Genomic DNA, 19073 nt, shown 5'->3' with positions numbered 1-19073 from the left:
CCAGAGAAGAAAGTTGCGTGACTCGTGTCTACCATATAAGAAAGTCATTTGTTGCATGTGAAAAGAGAAATTTGATTTTCTTTTTTTTCTTCTTTGTAACAGGACATTAGAGTTAATGCTGCTTTTTACCTTTCCATAAAAAGCCAAATGCTATTAACAGCACAGGACGTCATAAGACAGCTGTACATTTTTTTATTCATGTTGTGATGTAACTTTTATATAGATAAAAAAATTTAATCTATTTTAGAAAATAATATATGTTATTACGAGCCACCTCGCGAGCTCAAGAGCCGAGTCTAACCATGCTCGAACTCGAGTTCATTTAGTAAACGAGTAGCTCAAGCTCTAGCTCATGGTTCAATAAGCTCAACTCATGAGCTTGTTATTGAGTTGAGCTGGAGCTCAAGCTTTAGCTTACGACTCAATAAGGAGCTCACGAGCCGAACTTGAGCCGGCTTGGCAATACTCTTTTGCATCTTCTACTCATTTGTATGCGTTTGTACCGAGCATTGATGTGCTTTCTCTAAGCAATTTTGTTTTAGAACTCAATAAAATTCAAAGGACTTTGAAAACCATTAAAATAACTTGGGATAATATAGAAATTTAACAATAAGTTGAAATTCTCAACAGTTCCAGCCAAATCAAGTTCCAATTTGTCAACGTTTTCATACATTCTTTCATCCTTCGTGTCATGTGAGATGGCAATGTTGTTCCTCGTCTTTTCTTTAGAGTATTATTAGAATTTCTAAATATTTAGATTTGAAAGATTTTGCTATTTTTTTTTTAAATGGAGCGCCTATCCTAAATAATTATTCAAAAAATAATAATAAAAGGTCGGATCAGCCGGTATGAAAAGACATAAATAAAAAAGAATTCAATTAAAAATTCTACATTTCTACTTCACATGCCCGATTTTAATTGGAGTGCAGAGCTGTACGCTGTCCGCAGCAAATAATTACCCCCCTCAGCAGGCCCAAGCCACAAGTTGTTTTCAATCTAATGGAGGGGCGAGCTCTTTGTGGTCAGGGATCGTTTGAAATTTTCCGGCGACTTTGTGCTTATTCAATCCATCGATTTGCCTTCATTAAAAATCCGGCCTTTGTCGTTTGGCGATGGCGGAGCTCTCTCTCATGGCATCCACCGCTTTCTCCCTAGCTCCTTTCTATCAGGACCAGAACAGCTGCCGTTCTTCCAAGGTGAGTCAATCAGCTTTTACGAAGATGGGCTTCCAGTCTTTGCTCGATGTATTCGAACTAGGTGTATTGTTACGGAAGCCAAATATGTTTTTAGCTTCAATAGCGCAAGTTTTAAAACAAGGTTCCAGTCAAAAAGCATGGAAGTTGTGTTTAGCTTTGGATATGCTTACATTTCTCTAAAAAAATTGGATTTTATGAAATGGCTTCGTAGAGATATTTTCTCTGGCTTATTGTTCTTTCCATGGACAGGTGGGCGAGCTTATTGAGTTTGGCGTTATTCTTTCTTTATTGAATAAGGGGTTTTATTTTTGTTTGTGCTTTTAGCACTTGTAATCTCTTAATTTACAATATTTAATGCGTCATCAATACAGCGGAATAATTGTTTGATCATGTCAGATGTAACTACAGGGATTGGCTACACTATCATGATGTCTGATGTAGGTTTATTCATAATTTAGTGGCTTGGGGATGAGAAATTATTTGGTGTGGAGTCTGGATCTAGCTCTACGTCCGAACTCCAATTAAATTTTGAAAAGTGCAGTGGACACGTGGAGATTTAATTGGATTTCATGTTTTTAGGTCATTTTATTTTTCGTCGCACCATTTCACTGCTCATAAAGCAAAAGCGTAGCAAAATGACAACAAAAGCGCAGTAAAAGGGTAACAAAAGTAAAAGACAGTAAAAGCGCAACAAAAGGATAGTAAAAGTGAAAGCGCGCCAAAAGTACATTGAATTACACATTATAAATTTCTAGAAAATTTTTCTTAAAAAAGAGCACAGTGAATATCCACGTGTCCAAATTTAATTGGAGTCCAGACGTAGAGCTACGTCTGCACTCCGCACCAAATAATTTCTCCTTGGGCACAGCATTGCCTTGAAGATGAAGGAGATTGTCACATTTTCTAACTTTGATGCTGAGATCATCATTTATAAATCTTTCTTACCCTGCTCTAATTAGGAAACTGCTGACCTCCCCCATCCTGGGAGAGTTTATTTTACTGATTGATATGTAATCTTTGAGAATGTGATGTGTAAGGTGTTACACAACATGCTTCTAGTGATACATGTTTAACCTTTTTTATCCGTTTAATTAGAAACCGGCTAAAAAAATATAAATTTCCCATGGGTAAAGATTTATCCCTGCTGTGTGTTATTGAATGATAGCGCAAATTAACTTTGGGCCGTATTTTCATCAAAGATATGATATTTATACCGACTGAAATTATTCTCTTTTTAAGCTTGACATGATCAACAATTTGCAGAGTTTATTCTTTCACCAAGATTACAAAAATACACTGTGAAAGGAAGATTCTAGGTAGAGTAGGTTTGCGAAAAAACTACAAGGGATCAACAAAATCAATGAATGAGTGTGTGATTGCGGAACTACACATTTTGGCGGATGTACTTTAGGAAGAACTTTGGCCTAAGGTTTGAATCCCTCCAAACAAAAAAAGAAACAAAAACCATAGAAAGATTTGAAATTTGTTGTTAAAGTTTCCTTTTTGAGGAAAGTCTTTAGGTTTTATGTAATTTTGCGGTGTTACTTGTTGCATCTCTCATTCCAAAGCACAGAAGGTTCATCGACAGCTTTTTATGGATAATTTGCTGTGGTTGTGAGGTAAGGTTTTAAAACTGCTGCGAGTTTCCCCCATAAGACTAAGAAAAACAGTGATATTAAATTCTGTCTTAATAGACATGGGGAATGTTCTATATCATGCATGGTGCAATTTTTTTAACTTCTACGGTCTAGTCACTTGAAGACATTGGATGACTATTGCTTTTAAGTGGGAAGGAGTATGCCTTGGTTGAATGATGGTTAAAGTTTTTTTTCTTTGGGTTTATATAGAGTTACTATCATGCTATTGTTATACTCCAGGTATCTTATGCAGTATGATAAATTTGATTGTAAGTTTGTCATTCAAAGATGAATCATCTTTCTTGGGACTAAAAATTTCCTAAGGTTTTGTACTATAATTTGTCGAGATGGTTATTCTTAGTCACTGATATTTTTTATTCTTACTCACTGTAGACTTTGTGCTTACTAAATTATTGATTTTAGCATCTCAAGTATTTTGGGTTGTTTATGCGTGGCAGAAGCATGCTTTTCATGGACAATCATCTTGATCTATACATCTTGAGCATTCATTTTCCTCCTTCTGGATGTCTCATTTATTTTTTATAGCATTATTTGACGCTTGCAAGATTTTTATGTAATAGGAACTTTCATTATTCCATATTTTCTTCGTTACTGTATGAAACATTGGAATTTTTATACTTATTATATTTATTTTTATCAGTCTTCTATTCTCCGTACGAAAAAAATCTACATAGTAAGCTTCGTTTTTGTAAACCGGTCTTTGGAAATTTTTTTTTTCAATCACGCATTTACTGAGTTAAGCTAACTTGATATCAATGTGATAAAGGTTGTTAATTTTTTTGTTTTGAATAAGCAAGAGCGTTTTCTAATGGATCCATTGTGTTTAGCTGATTGGAAGAAGGACTAAATGCCAAAGTATTGGTACTTGTTGAGTTCTTCACTTTAACTGCAGATATTAAAATTTCCAGAATGCAGGCCATTCTAAAGAACTGTTGGATTGGCCTAACAAATATGAGTTGTGTTTTCTGAAGTCTTAGATGCACATCCTTATGCAAATTTTCTTTTCAAATGTGCAGGAGATTACATCCTTACCAGGTTATGGCAATAGACGAGATATCTTAAAATCAGCTTCTGTGCTGGTTGGTTCTCCACCTGTTGAAGAGAAATTGTTTCCCAAGAACATGTTCCCAACACATAAACATCCTCAAAGATCAATTCCAATGGTGGAAAAACCTGTACTTATAGACATGCAAGGTTTGATGCTTTATCAAAGAAATTAGTTGCTGAGCTCATGCCTCTTTCTGCTAAAAAATATTTTTAAAATAAAATATTTAGGTAGCTTTTTATGAGCTTGCCTCTTCAATCATGTCATTACAAGGTTTAAAATTGCGCAATTGGGTACTGAGGCGTTTTTCGTTCGTGAGGCGACGCCTCAAAATCTAAAAATTACGTGAAGTTAAAATAAAAGTTAAGTGATTTTTTATATAATATACAAATAATATGTTAAAATATGACATATTAACTTTATATTGAACTATGAAGTAATAAATTTACATGTATATGTAATGGTATGCCTCTTGATATAAGAATGATGCATGCTTATGAATCAAAAAACCTAAGGTGATATGTATATAAGTTATTCAGAATAATTTGCCTAGGCTCGACACTTTAGGCAACACTCAAGAAAAAAGCAAATAGAAAATAGATTCATAGAGCCAGCCTCAACTAACTGGTTAATGTTAATGATGATGATGATTGCATACTTATGACATGCATATACAAAGACGTAAGCTAGAAAATCAGTGTTCTAGAGGTTTGCAGGAAATTATCAGTGTGTTCTCTATGGTGTAGATGCAATTATTTGCTGCGATATCGAACTTTTTGTTATTTATTAGCAAAAATTTTTGTTATGTCTTCCTGTTTGATTTTCTTAGTAATCTCCTGATTATCAGCAACTACATTTACTAAATGACGGACAATCATTAAAATTCTATTTTTTTATACTCAGAAAAATAAATATTAAGATGGATGTGCGACAACAATAGAAATGATAGATTGATGAATGATTATACAATAATGATATCTCTTCAAGATTAGGTGACAAATTATCTTTGGTAGTTTGGACATGTATGATGAATGATAAATGAGCATCTTGAGCTGATCAATTACTCTCAAAGAAGGGGAAAAAAGAAGAAGATGAAAATAGATAAAAGGGGGAAACACTTTCATTATTCTTCATCCCTCATACTCCCCAATTGGGGAGTTTTATAGGATAGATACCTAGTTAAGTTAATTACTCCACGCCATCACATCATTATGGCTTACAAAAATCATTAGTAGCTTAGCCAATTTGGAGATCATAACTTGCATGTCAGGTATCTAATTCTCTTAGTTCTCTATAAACTTAGTCTTTTACAAACAATGCAAGTCTATCTTTAATAATAATCTGTAGCTCATGTTTATGAACTTCGGTATAATTTTCCTACAGTAAATTTTCAATCTCTTAAGCTTCAGCATTTGAATACTTGGTTGGAAACAGATGCTCATCCTGATTCGGTCCTTAGCTTTGGGATTGCTGAACAGTGTACTAGACATGAAAAGATCCTGAAGTTTCTTTTCAGCGGCACCAGTGAGGAAGACAACATAGATACTTCATTGTTGTCTAATCTTATGGGACTCAGAACTGTGGCTATTGACAATTATGATATGTTTTCTCTTTATGGGGTCGGAGCGCACGATTTAGATCATATTTTGCACTCAGCAAGGCACTTTCACATTCCAAAACCTCTGCTGGAATTTATTTCGGATAGTTCAAATGTTACAAATGTTACCGTACACCCAAACGGTCATATGCTGCTCTCAGGTGGCGTGCCTGAGATCAAGGATCTACTCTCAGTTGCTGCAGAATTCAACATGTTGAAGAGTTTTACAACAAGTAATAAACAGTCAATGGTAGTCCCCTACTTTACAAGGTATGCGATAGTTAAAATCCCCTATATAGTTCAATTCCTTAGTATCACTCTACAATCTGATATTCCAAGTTCTTCAAGTTGCATTTGTTACAGTGTATAGTTTTGAGTTTCTGACATGCATACCCGCGATAATAACATGTTCTAATTTGATTTTGTTGGGAAATTCTTGAGGAGGAGCTTCTTGCTCTTCTTGGATGAGAGGGAGAGGGAGAGGGAGGAGGGAGAGAGCACTCAGATTTTGGAGAGAAAAAGGATTTAATCTTTATTCAATTCAGCTCTACCTAAACAATACAAGCCATACATATTAAACTAAAACTATCTAAATGAATGGCAAAATAGCAAAAAAGATAACAACATACAAATTGGATCAAATTACTAATAATCTCAACCTTGGTCCAATTTTACAAAGCTAAGAAAACACATGCTGTCCACAAATAATAGCCTAAGAAAAAAAAACTCTTTCCTACCGATTGCCTCTTCTCCTCCACCTATTGTTTTCAAAGAACAACCCAAGGAAAAAAGGCCTCCACCGGACGGTCACCTCTTCTACTCCACCTAATCACTCAAACTTGTGCCTACTGTGACGCCCTAGCTCCGCTTTCGATCTCGTGACTGGCCTGAACTCCCACGCTTGACTGTCCGCAATAACTCTCGTACGTATCCGACTTGCGCACCAGCGACTGTCACCTTTGTTCTTGTAAACAATCTTTCGATCCCGCATGAGTGCGGTCTGATGCCTTACGCTAGCAATTCATGCCCACTCTCGTACGATGTCTGATCCCGTCCATAATCCCATAGCCCAGTGCCTCGGTCTCTGACCCGACACCGATTCCGCGCTGTGAATCCCGCAGCCCATTCTTATTTTTTTCTCAGTTCGGACTTCACCAGCCTACGTGCGTGACTCGTCCACCAGCCCAATGTGATTTCCTCACACAAAGCACCGGCCTGAGCCCAACGCTTCCCGAGCAATTTCAGCCTCCCGCTTGATCCTATACACCCGACCGCCTGGAGCCCACCTGCCCGTGTGCACAATCCTACGCGAACCCACCTCCACTCCAGCCCCTGCTCATATTAGACCCTGCATGAGCTCCTATCTCCTGCTACCTGCCTGCCCACACGCGAGCCCCTTGCCAGCCCGCTGTTTTAGTCTTCATGTGCAGGCTCCCGTTCATACAACCCATGTCCCGTTTTCTGTGTCTACGCTCCTCTGATTCCGCGCAAAAACTGCACAGGCAGCTCCTGTGCGCCTCACCAAACAAAACTGCCGGCATCTCCCTTTCTTGAATACCATAACACCTTCCTCCTTTTTTCCCTTGATCTTCTCCACCAAGCTCTGATACCGATTTTTTGGGATTTTTTGAGGAAAAAGCTTCTAAAGCTTCTCGGAAGAGAGAGAGGGATAAACCAGGATGGGAGGGAGAAAATGTAGATTTTATTGCTTGGCTTCTTTTTTTTTTAATTCCTATATAGAAACTTATTAGGATAAAATGAGCCTAAGAAACAATGTAGCCTAAAATTGAACCAAATCACAGCAATTGATATCTTTTGTTCTTATGTTTAGAGTGAGGGAGGACATCCTTTTTTATTATTTATATAAATATAGGGGCCAATCCATTTCTATCCATAAAAAGACTAATTTAGGAAATCTTCTCCTAAATTTTGGACAACCTTTATAAACTAATTTAAAGTGAAGCAAAAGGCACATCCTTTTCACCATACTTAAAATAAGGAAATGAAGCTAATCATAGTTTAAATTAAGGGCGTGTTCTTTTGGACTTCTTAAAAGGGCTGTTGGCCATGTAAAACTAGTTGGAGAAATTTATGGATAGAATTTTGTTTAGTTTCCTTGATTTTTACCCACTTGAATGTATCTCTCATCTCTCCTTGGCTGCCTCCATTATTTCAATTTTAATCGTTTTTTTTTTCCGCAATTTAGCCTCTTATTTTATATTTGCAAATTCTACTTTCCAACTTTAAACTTACAAATTTTATTGAGAGCTTAGTAGATCATAACTCCTTTAAGATAATTTGCTATTGCAAATGAAATTGATCACATAATAGTAACTTATAAATATGATAAACACTTGACCAATGATGGTGATCTTGGAAATAAAGTTCTTTATCAATGCTAAATAGCTTTATTATTTCACATGACCATTCTGTCCAATGATCCTTTTAGTTGACATTAGCCATCTACATAATTTCTCTGACATAACCCATCTATATGATGCACAACCTTTTGATGAGGTAGCATATTTTGATTGGTTATGAATCACTCAATTCTGAATGAAGTTGAAGCTGATGCATTATCGCTAGCAGTGAAATGTACTTGCATAAAAGGATTTGAAAAAAAAAAAATCTTTTTTTGGTCCTCTTTTGAAGTATCTTCGTAAAAATTTGCTGCCTCTTTTGAATCCATTAAACCTATCCCAATATCTTATATGGTCTGATAGGTACATGTTTGACTTGCTTTGCTCTTTACCCCACAGTTCACTTTGATGCTCAATCTGTGACCTTCTTTTGTCATATCTATGCTATCTTGGACTCTTGCATGGTCTATGAACTCCTAATAGATTATGATAACTAGATCAATAAGAAGCACTTTTTATGCGCCTTCTATCATCATTTCATCTTATTTTTTATATGCCGATTCTCTTAAAAGCAATCATCATGGTAATTGAGTAATTGATTATCTATTTAGATGATTTTTGAAATTAGAGATCGAATCTTCCAATTTTTTTATTTCTTTCAAAGCTATGTATTCTTGATGCAAGGGATTTTGACTTTGTACTACTTTTGAAAGTTTCTCTTAATCAGTCACAAACTATAATGAAATTTATTTGTATTTGAACTACGAAATTGATATCAAAATTGGGATCTAAAAAATAGGCTGTGAAAGACTAGAAGTCAAATAGAAATTATTAGCTCAAGAATTTAGGCTTTCTATTGAGGAATTTAGCAAAAATAAGATTGAATTGAAACCCATGAGTAGGGAATGAGCGATCGAGCGAGCGAGAGAGAGAGAGAGAGAGAGTGAGAGAGAGATAGATAGATAGAGAGAGAGAGAGAGAGAGAGAGAGAGAGAGAGAGAGGGCAGCGCCCCCAGAACAAAATTTGATTTATGATTTCTCTTTGTATTTGGTTCATCATTCTTTAACAATAACACATCTACACAATGTATTTAATTATATTGGTGACAATTACCTAAACACCATAGTATTTTAATTTTTTTAGAGGGGGGGGGGGCAATTGCCTAAAAACCCTTATAATAAAGACTAAAAAATAGATTGAAGGGAGACAAATTACCTAAATAATAGTATAATGAACAAAAAAAAATTCGTGGGGGGCAATTGCCCCCCCAGCCTCCAAAGGGTTCCTCCCCTAAACCCATGCCCTAGTGCTTTGGATGGCATGCTGGATTTTATTTAATTTTTACATCTTTTAAACCTATTTATAGGAAAATAAAAGCCAATCCTTTTTATTCATAGGGCACTAGTTCAAGAAATTTTTTCCTGAACTTTCTACATCCATTCAAGTTAAGGAGAACCTTTTCAAACTAATTTAAGCCGATGAATAAGACACATCATTAATGATTAAAATACATAAATAAAGATAATATTAGCTTAAGGAATATTTCATTGAATCTCCTAAAATGGTGGTTAGCCAAGTAGAATTAGGTGAAGAAATCTTGATTCCTTCCACTCGGATTTATCTCTCCTCTTTCCTTGGTCTCCCTCTCTTTATTTGAATGTCAATTGATTTTTTTTTTTTTTTTGCAATTGAGTCCCTCAAATTTTATTTGCAAATATGATATTCTGAAGATGAACTTTCAAATTTTCCTGAGAGCCTCAAGGGCCAATGCTGACTCTATTTATGCACTTATCCTTGATACATAATTTTCTGATGCAGGTTTTATATTGTAATTGAGTATTCTGAACCATTTGAGTTGAAACAAGATTGAATTGGTCTTACTTAGGGTCTATTTGATGTTTTTGTTATCATTCATGCTCTGACTATGTTAGCCTTATCTAAGTTCTTTGCCTTGGATTTAACTGAAGTAGATAAAAGGCTGTAGGCTAAACTAACTAGTAAATTTGTCATCTTTGCTTTTGATTGATACTATAGGGAATTAGTTAGGAAATGACCTAGGTAGAACAAAGGTTTTGGCAATTTAGCTACAAAAATTATTTTCTTTATATCCCAAATGTCCCTTGCATCAAGTTGGTGCCAAATGATTTTTGAAGAATATTTTATTTCAGTCTTGAAGAAGAAAGTAGATGTATAATATTGTGGGAAATATAGGAGAATCTTTATTTGGGTAGCTTGGTATATTCTATTTTTAGATTAATAACTTCTATGAGTGGAGATTTTTTCTTGAAATAAGTGAAGAGTTAGAATAATGATGATAATTGTTTGTCAATATTGTTGGGTGATTAATTGATACTTAGTGGTGATAAATTTAGGTAATATGGATTTTATATACATAAAAATTCACATCACTTCCTAAGTTAAAGTTGAGTGGTTGAAGTGGACAAGTACCAATGCTACTAGGTGATAATACACTATATTTGAGGCTTGAAAGCAATTTTTTTATAAAAATGTAATCAGGCAGTCAATGCTATGTGAATTCAAAAGTATTGTAACAAAGAAGTCATTGAAAATAGTCAATTTTAGTTTGATATAAATGAGATATGTAGATGAATTTGTGAGAAAATAAATATAAATATTGAGTGGGAAATGATCCTACTAAATATAAGGTTTTGGAGATCGACTTGTCTTATGTGGTTTAACATACCATGGAGAATTTGAGACGTACAAACGTTGTGGGAAGATTTATATGAATAGATTTGGATTGAAAATGGGGTGACAAAAGAAATTATGGCCAGAAGTTATCTAAAATTTTGTGCAAAATAGAAGTAACATGTTATGTTGAACAAGATTGGATGGATGCTTTGTGAAGCCAATCTCGAGTAGTAGACACCTTAAATGTTTCTTCTTAGAAATCATATATGTGAATTTAATAAACCCCAAGCCGGCAGATGCATCAAATAATAACAACGGTATTTTTATATTTTTAAAAGAAATTTGTGCAATAGAAAAACAATATATTTCAGACTAGTCAGTTATATTATGTATCTTGTTGTTTATTATTTTTTTTAAAGAAATGCATCAAAATTGCATTAAGTAACAAAGTAACCAAGTACAATTGTAAAACGGATTACATTCCTCCTTGATTAAATTCAACAACAAGGAAGGAATGTTATTAAAAGAAGAGCTATAAAAAAAGAAACTACTTTCTAATGCCAAAGTAGCACACATATTAGCTACTTTATTACAACTTCTATAGGCATGTTGAAAAACAACTTTATTGAAATCATTTAAGAAAAATAGCTCCTTTGCCGGCCACCTATCCACAAGCCAATTATTCTTTTTTAAAGAATCTTGAATGAATGTAATAATATTGATGTTGTCACTCTCAATAATCACCCCCTTTGCATTCAAGCATATAGCTCCGTATATACTCCCTCACCAGCCTCCAACTCAAGCTGAGCAATATCCCAATGGACTTTATTCTTCCCAAACGCTATGATGAATCTACCTTTTGTGATCTCTGAAGATGCCACCAATTCCAGCAGTATTAGAAGTAAGCAATGAAGCATCTACATTAACCTTCATCCAATCTTTCGGTGGAGGGCACCAAGTTGCTTGAGACTCCCTAAGGAGATTAGTACCCCAGTTAGAAAGATATGGACTAGATTTGGTGATAGCTAGAGATAAAGCATTCGCAGCTACCACAGAACAAGGCAAAGCAGCTTTGCCATGCTTAACTTCATTCCTGTTTTTCCAGGATAGGTAAACAATCGTGCAGTAAATTCTCACAATACCAACATTCTGTGCTGTCAACTTCCGTAGCTCCTGCAAACAACAGTCCAGAGATTGGAAAACCGGTATATGGATACCCCAATCAAGCATCTTCCCAATGACTTCAACCACATATTTACACTGAACCATAATATGTTCATAATTCTCAACTGAATGGCATCCTCTAGCACACAATTCGTTCACAGCAATCCTGCGGTGCCTAAGAAAAAGGTTTGTAGGAATTGCAGACTTGCCAAGTCTCCAACAGAAAATCTCCACCTTTTTGTTAAGCTTGAGCTTATTAAACCAATTACAAAAACCATCATCTTCCATATTAAATCTGTGTAACAGCATTTGCTCATAAGATAAAGCCGAAACTGTCTTACCCGAACACATATTCAGCAATTCCACCCAGTTCTCCATATTATGCTCAATCTGGATTTGACTAATCAATATGATGAGATCTGGATGAAAGGACTTCTGAAGCAAAGTAAGATTCCAGTGACCATCATTCAAAACATTAATCTTGTCACCAATGCCTACTTTCCACCTGATAATGCTTTTCAAATGCCTTCCACCGTCTAACAGAATTTGCCACGCATTAGAAGTGACTCTCTTGTGTGTGTCGTTCATAACATCATTCCCATACTTGACTTTGATTGTTCTATGAAACAAAGTCTCCGGCTTCTGCATAAAATTCCATGTTAGCTTGGATCTTAACGAGCCAATCTTCATTATAGGCGACTGTAAACCCAATCCTCCCATACTTCTCGGTTTGCAGATTTCCCCCCAAGCAACATAGTGCATATTACGTTTCCCATCAGATTTATGCCGAAGAAAATTTATACAAAGTTTTTCCAACTCATACAACATTCTTCTAGGATGTTGACCTCGTAGTGTCTTATCTACAAACCCATCTGCCTTCCAAAATTTATCTCGGAACTTAGTTCGTTAAAACTCCCTCGCCGAATAAGAAAAGCGAGTGGAGGCCGAGGCCGAATTTTAGGAGCCCACATAGGAATCAAAGAATGTGTGATTAAAAAGTTTGGCATAGTCAACAAAGAGCTTGTAATGAGAGTAATCTTACCTCCCATTGACAAAGACTTCTTCCCCCAAGCATTGAGTCTATCCATGACATTTCTCAATAGCTCTTGAAAATCAGCCATCCTTAATCTGTTAAAAGACATCTTAATTCCCAGATAACTCATTTCCTTAACCACTTTGAATCCAAGCATTCTAGCAATCTTCTTCTTCAAGGAGATTCTGACAATTTTCCCGAAAATAATCTGTGACTTACACACGTTAATCCTTTGGCCAGTCCATTTACAAAAGTCCTCAACAATAATCTTCAAAGCTTTAGCTAAGGCACCAGAGACATGTGAAAATATTAGCACATCATCTGCATAAAGGAGATGTGTGATCTTTGGACCTCTAGGAGAGATTTGAATACCAAGGGTCTGTCCCCTCTGCTCTAGGGAATTAGACAACAGTTGTGAGCACATGATGAAGAGGTATGGAGACAGTGGATTCCCTTGACGGAATCCACTTTGAGCATTGATCCATTTGGAATTCTTCCCATTAATAATGTAGAAAACCTCACATCTACAACACACTCCATAAGAAGGTTAGAAAACAAACAAGGAAAATCATACCAATTAAGAATTTGCCCAAGAGTTGGCCACCCCATACTATCATACACTTGCTCCTTGTCCAATTTAATAGTCATCAAGCCCTTTTTATTTTTAGAAATTTTGAACTTATGAAAGATCTCTTGAGCCAAGAGACAATGCTCTGAAATTGATCTTCCCGGAATAAAGGCCATTTGTTCTTCAATAATCTTCTTGGAAATGCAATTCTTCAATCTGGTAACTAACATTGTAGCCGTTATATTATAATTAGTCTGGCAAAGACTAATAGGCCTATAGTTAGATGGAAACAATGGGTTTTTCACCTTAGCAATCAATACTATAAGAGTATCTTTCCAATCCATACTCATATGGCCAGATTTTAGAAAGCAATTAATAGCATTCCATAAAGCTTCTCACACAATATTCCAATAGCACTTGTAAAAAGAGGAGGTAACTCCATTCATACTTGGAGATTTATTATTCCCCTGTTGAAATACCGACAGCTGCAGTTCATCCACAGAGAACTCAACATTCAACACAGCCACCTCACCTGGGTTCAATTTCTGTTTTTCTGAAATCAAAGGCCATCCAGACAATTCGCAATCTCTGTTTTTCCATTTTGCTTCAAAGTAATGGATAAATACCTTCTCAATTTGATCATCTTCTTCCTGCAGATTATTGTGTACATCTTTTATTTGATTTATCCTGTTGCCGTTCCTTCTTGTCGTAGCAAAATTATGAAAGAGTTTTGAGTTTGTGTCTCCTTCCTCATGCCACCTTGCTTTTGCCATTTGATTCCACCAAGTGGACAATCTCTTCAATGTCACATTAAGATCATGAACTTTGCTTCTAAGCAGAAAAAGATCATTAACTGACCAATCTTCTCCCAAGGCCTCTTTGTTTTGAAGTTCCAGAATTTCCTTTTTCAGATTTTCCTTCAACACATTCAAGTCTTTGCATTTCTACTCCAAAAAAATAGTGCTTTTAGAGTTCTACTAAGCTTCCTTTGCAAGATCATACAATCATCACCAAAGTCAGTTTTCTTCTAAGAATGATACACAATACTCCTAGCCGTTGGGTAAGATCTCCATGTATCCTCAAATTTGATGGTATTCGAATTGAACCGCACCCTATTATCCACTTTGAGGACAATTGGACTATGATCCGAAGCCACTCTAGCTAGGTGTCTAACAATAGCTAAAGGGGTTTTCTGAAGAGCAACCAAATTCAACAAGCACCTATCTAGCCCTTCCCAAATCCGAGAGGCACATTCTTTGTTGTTGCACCAAGTAAACCTTGGTCCAATATTTCTCACATCAAAGAAATCTGAATTTGTCATAAAGCATTTCATATCTCTAGGTCCTCTTGAAAAAAGGAACCTCTTACCCCCTCTCTTCTCCTCCTTGTTCAAAATACAGTTGAAATCCCCACCAATGATGGAAGGAATAGAATTCTCCATACACTCTTCAAGCTGGCTCCAGAGACTTTCCCTCTCCTTGCAGCATCTACTACCATAGACAATGGCAACCTTCCACAGCCCCAAGTTAGGGATAGTAAGATCCCCAACAATCACTTGGGAAGAAGACTCCTTCACCACAAAAGACACTACCTTCCTATTCCAAAGCACCAAAATACCTCCTGAAAGACCCACAGCAGGGTAATGAAAATACTCCCAATCATTCCCAATGTGGCAATCAACATCTCTTCTATCAATGCTGGTCATCTTGGTCTCCATTACCCAATAAAGAAAACGTCCTGATCTCTAACAATCTCTTTCAAATACAAGGAGGCCTCCTTTTTCTTGGCCCCCCTGCAATTCCAAAATAAGAAAGATGACATTAGACCAATGCAGGGGATCTATCCTCCTTCATGGAAGTCAACCTTCCATCCCTCTTCTTCTTTTTATAATCTGGTTCTAATGGCCCTAACGATTTCAGTTCTTTGGCTACCTTAACTTTAATAGCCCCACTGTGAATCGTGTCATTATTCATGACACCTGAGTCAACCAATTCCACACCCGTATCCTTCAATTGATCAATCTCCTCAAGTTTTCCTACAGGATCTTCTTCACTATCCTCAAGAAAAACCGCATATCTATTGTTTAATGCGATTTCTGGTATCTTGTCTTCAACAGCTTTCTCTATACCTGGCCTGTTTTCTTCAACTCTGCCTGGCCAGCTATCCACAGCAACCACAGTCTCCTTTTCTTTTCGAATTTGCTTATGCACAATAGCCTTCTGGTTAATGTTTCCCTTGCTCTCCAACTTGACCCCATTATAACCATTCACTTTTTTTATCAACAGTTCCTCCCTTAGTAAAACGTCTGTTCTTAAAATGAACATGTATCCAAGGGCCGTACTCGGAATTAATCACAGAAGGCTTGACTTCAGGATCAATCTTCTTTCCTTCACCTGTATCAGCATCTGGCTCTCTCGTCGTTTGATCTTTAATACCCTGAATTACATCATCAGGACATTCCTTCTTATCATGCCCCACTCGACCACACTGATAACAAAGCAAATCAATTTTCTCATATTCCACCCGTTGGAAGAATCTCCCAGCTGATCCATCTACCCAAACTCCATTCAGTAGTTTCTTCTCCAAATCGATCTTAACACAAACACGGGCAAATTCTCGTTTCCCCCATCTAAACGTATTACCATCTATAAACATCGGTGAGCCAAAACGAGATGCAATTCTCACTATATTCTCCTCATCCCAACAGTATAATGGCAAGCACGGGAATCTGATCCAGACAGGAGCGGAAATTCCCTTGAAAGAATTGGGATCAAAAGCAGGTGACCATCTATCCATGCCGACTATGGAACCACTAACGTACCACGACCCACCATTGAGGATATCTTCTACAGCCTCATCCGATTGGAAAGAACAGAGGATCCAATTCATACCAATTGACGTCATATGAAATCCGCCATACTTACTCGATTGCCTCCTCAATTCTATGCTGCAATTTGAGAAAGGCACATTATTTCCCAAAACTTTAATAACTAGCGAATTCTTCAATACTTGTGCATTCTTTGCTTCCATGTCAGGATTGAGTCTGACTGCAATCCCGTCTTCAGATAACTCCACTTGATCCCTGTTGAAAGTAATCTTGATGTTCTTCGGCTTCACCCACGCCTCAGCAACCTCCCCAATACCATGCTATCTACCATTACCAATCAAATTGGTCATCAAGATTTCAACATTTGCAGTATCCTTCCCAGAAGCCTTTCCAGAATCAACGTTCTCATCAATTTTCTGAACTTCCACAGAGTTCAAAGCATTTGTAGTATGTCGGCAATTATTTGCCTCAAGAACCCTAGAAAATCTATTAACCTTCAAAATACAATCATCCGACGACGAGGAATCAAGAATAGCCATACCTGCATCTTTCTTAAGATTCGTATTTCTCTTAACCTCTGCACAATCCACCATCGTCTTCTTCCCCTTGCCTTCAATCAGAGTTTGATGGCTCGGAGGTCTCGCCCCTTCTCTGATAACAATGTCGCTCATACTTCTACCATAGGTTCGTAGAGATACAGAGTGTCGCGGAGCATCCATGATATCGACAAAGAAATGCCGATGATCATCCGGCGACTGCTCCACCGACCGCGGAAAATCCGCGGGAAGTCGAAATCGAACAAGATGACGGTCTTTCTCTCTCTAGAAACCCAGACGTTCTCTCTCTGAGATAAGTAGATGAATTTGTGAGAAAATAAATATAAATATTGAGTGGGAAATGATCCTACTAAATATAAGGTTTTGGAGATCGACTTGTCTTATGTGGTTTAACATACAATGGTGAATTTGAGACGTACTAACGTTGTGGGAATATTTATATGAATAGATTTGGATTGAAAATGGGTTGACAAAAGAATTATGGCCAGAAGTTATCTAAAATTTTGTGCAAAATAGAAGTAACATGTTATGTTGAACAAGATTGGATGGAGGCTTTGTGAAGCCAATCTCGAGTAGTAGACATCTTAAACGTTTCTTCTTAGAAATCATATATGTGAATTTAATAAACCCCAAGCAGGCGGACACATCAAATAATAACAACCGTATTTTTTATATTTTTAAAAAGAAATTTGTGCAGTAGAAAAACAATATATTTCAGACTAGTCAGTTATATTATGTATCTTGTTGTTTATTGAGGAAGTATGGTTTTGCGGCCATACGAGAATGGAGAGAAACATATTTTTGTAAGTAATAAAGATTATGTAGTCTTATTGAGGCTTCTACTTGAAAGCTATTTAGAAAATTTGTAATTTCCTTCTTATCAAGTTTGGGGATGTCTCCCTGAATAAATTCAACACCATATTATATGACAATGTATCTCTATGAATTGGTTTATATTTTTATCTTCATCTGCAGTGGACACTTGTTCAAATATTGAATATCTCTGAAATAGTTGGCCCAGTTTGTTTAGTTGAAGCAAGAAAAATGTTTTGAAAAATGATGAATTTAATGGATTCTGTCATTTGAATGGATTTGGTTTGAAATCTATAGTGTTTTTAACTCTAGAAGCGTCTTCAAAGGTTCTCAAATGTGATGATTTTATTTTCACACAAAAAGACTGAAAATAAGTTTTTTTTTTTAATTATTTTATATTATGGAACCAAATGAGCCCTGATATCAATCATGATTTTGTTAAGGTCTTGGGTATTTTGCCCTGTATTTTGAAACAAGAAATTTGACTCGGAGGTAAAACCTGTTTAAATTGTGCAACATAATATGTAACCTCTCTTGAGTTGGAGATGCTCATTGATTGCAATTTTAATGGTATTTGTGATCCTACTTTATAAGATTTCATTACCGCATGTCTCGCTTACAATGTGAAAGTAATTAGTTATTTTATGCTATCTTTTTGGAGTTTTGTTTCAAATTTTCATAAATTTAATTTCTTCTTTTGAAACTTTTTCTGGTTGATCCTCATGAACTGCTTTATGACTATTTTATTTGCAAAAAAAATGAAGAATAACAGTTCTATTATAGCATTGATTGCATTCTATTGTGCCTTAGATCTCGTGGTGGGCATGCAAGAACTAGTATTCAAGAATCCGTGTCATCAAATCAAACGGCTGCTCCTTCAAAAAGGTACGTTTTTGTTGTAATATATACTAGTCGAAAGTCTTCTGAGCTACAGTTTTATTTCATGGCACATATATGATGTTATTTATGTAAATGCTTACAAGAATATTGAAAGTAATGTGACTTAGTTTGTGTTTTTTAAAGATGATATGATGAGGACATCGAAGATCAACGGCTACGATCTTGAGTTATTTATTTATATGTACTAGTTTATTTCATATTATTGTTTTTCCCTTTATACCCTTACAGGTGGTCATGTAGTATTGTAGCCCGAAGGGCATTTTAGTCTTTTATTTCTTTTCTTTTCATGAGGCCTATTTATAGGCTAGTTGTTTTGTATTTTGGGATGATGATTAATATGAAATTTTCAGCTTTTGCTTATGGATCTCTTTGTGAGTTCTAAGTTTTCTCTCTTGGAATGATCTCTTAGTGAGTTCGTGAGAGGAGAGGCCCAAGTGGGGCAAAAGCAATACCCGTCAATCTTGGTGGATTCCAAGATTCGCGGTTCTCTTATCTTTCTTGTTATTTTATTTTCTTCTTGCATCAAATTCCCTCCACCCAATTCATCTTCTAGCCCCACCGCCTAAATCCCACCCACCTACCTAGCCACAACCCGCCACCTAGCCGCCCCCGTCACCCTTGCCGCCGGCCTCCCCAAGCCCCACAAGCCTCCGGCCATCAATCCACCACCCAATGATTTTGAATTTCAAATTTCAAAATCAT

At 36.3% G+C, this 19073-nt stretch overlaps 1 protein-coding gene across 1 annotated transcript; it reads left to right on the top strand.

The window, feature by feature from the left end:
- The first annotated feature begins 1060 nt into the window (after positions 1–1060).
- Positions 1061–18444, top strand: LOC110111750. The gene is made up of 4 exons (XM_020843750.2): positions 1061–1196; positions 3871–4048; positions 5334–5766; positions 18282–18444. Exons 1-4 carry the CDS (start codon positions 1113–1115, stop codon positions 18427–18429), a joined length of 843 nt encoding a protein of 280 aa, XP_020699409.1. The 5' UTR covers positions 1061–1112; the 3' UTR covers positions 18430–18444.
- The last annotated feature ends 629 nt before the right edge of the window (positions 18445–19073 follow it).

Source organism: Dendrobium catenatum, unplaced genomic scaffold, assembly GCF_001605985.2.
Source record: "Dendrobium catenatum unplaced genomic scaffold, ASM160598v2 fragScaff_scaffold_1446, whole genome shotgun sequence".
Taxonomy (NCBI): Eukaryota; Viridiplantae; Streptophyta; class Magnoliopsida; order Asparagales; family Orchidaceae; genus Dendrobium; species Dendrobium catenatum.
Note: the sequence above shows the minus strand (reverse complement) of the source record. Positions and strands in the feature narration are given on the sequence as shown.

Coding starts and splice junctions, on each gene's coding strand:
- LOC110111750 (XM_020843750.2), top strand. CDS start 1,113: ATGGCGGAGCTCTCTCTCATGGCATCCACCGCTTTCTCCCTAGCTCCT. Junction 1,197..3,870: donor ACAGCTGCCGTTCTTCCAAG/GTGAGTCAATCA, acceptor TCAAATGTGCAG/GAGATTACATCCTTACCAGG. Junction 5,767..18,281: donor GTAGTCCCCTACTTTACAAG/GTATGCGATAGT, acceptor ATTGTGCCTTAG/ATCTCGTGGTGGGCATGCAA.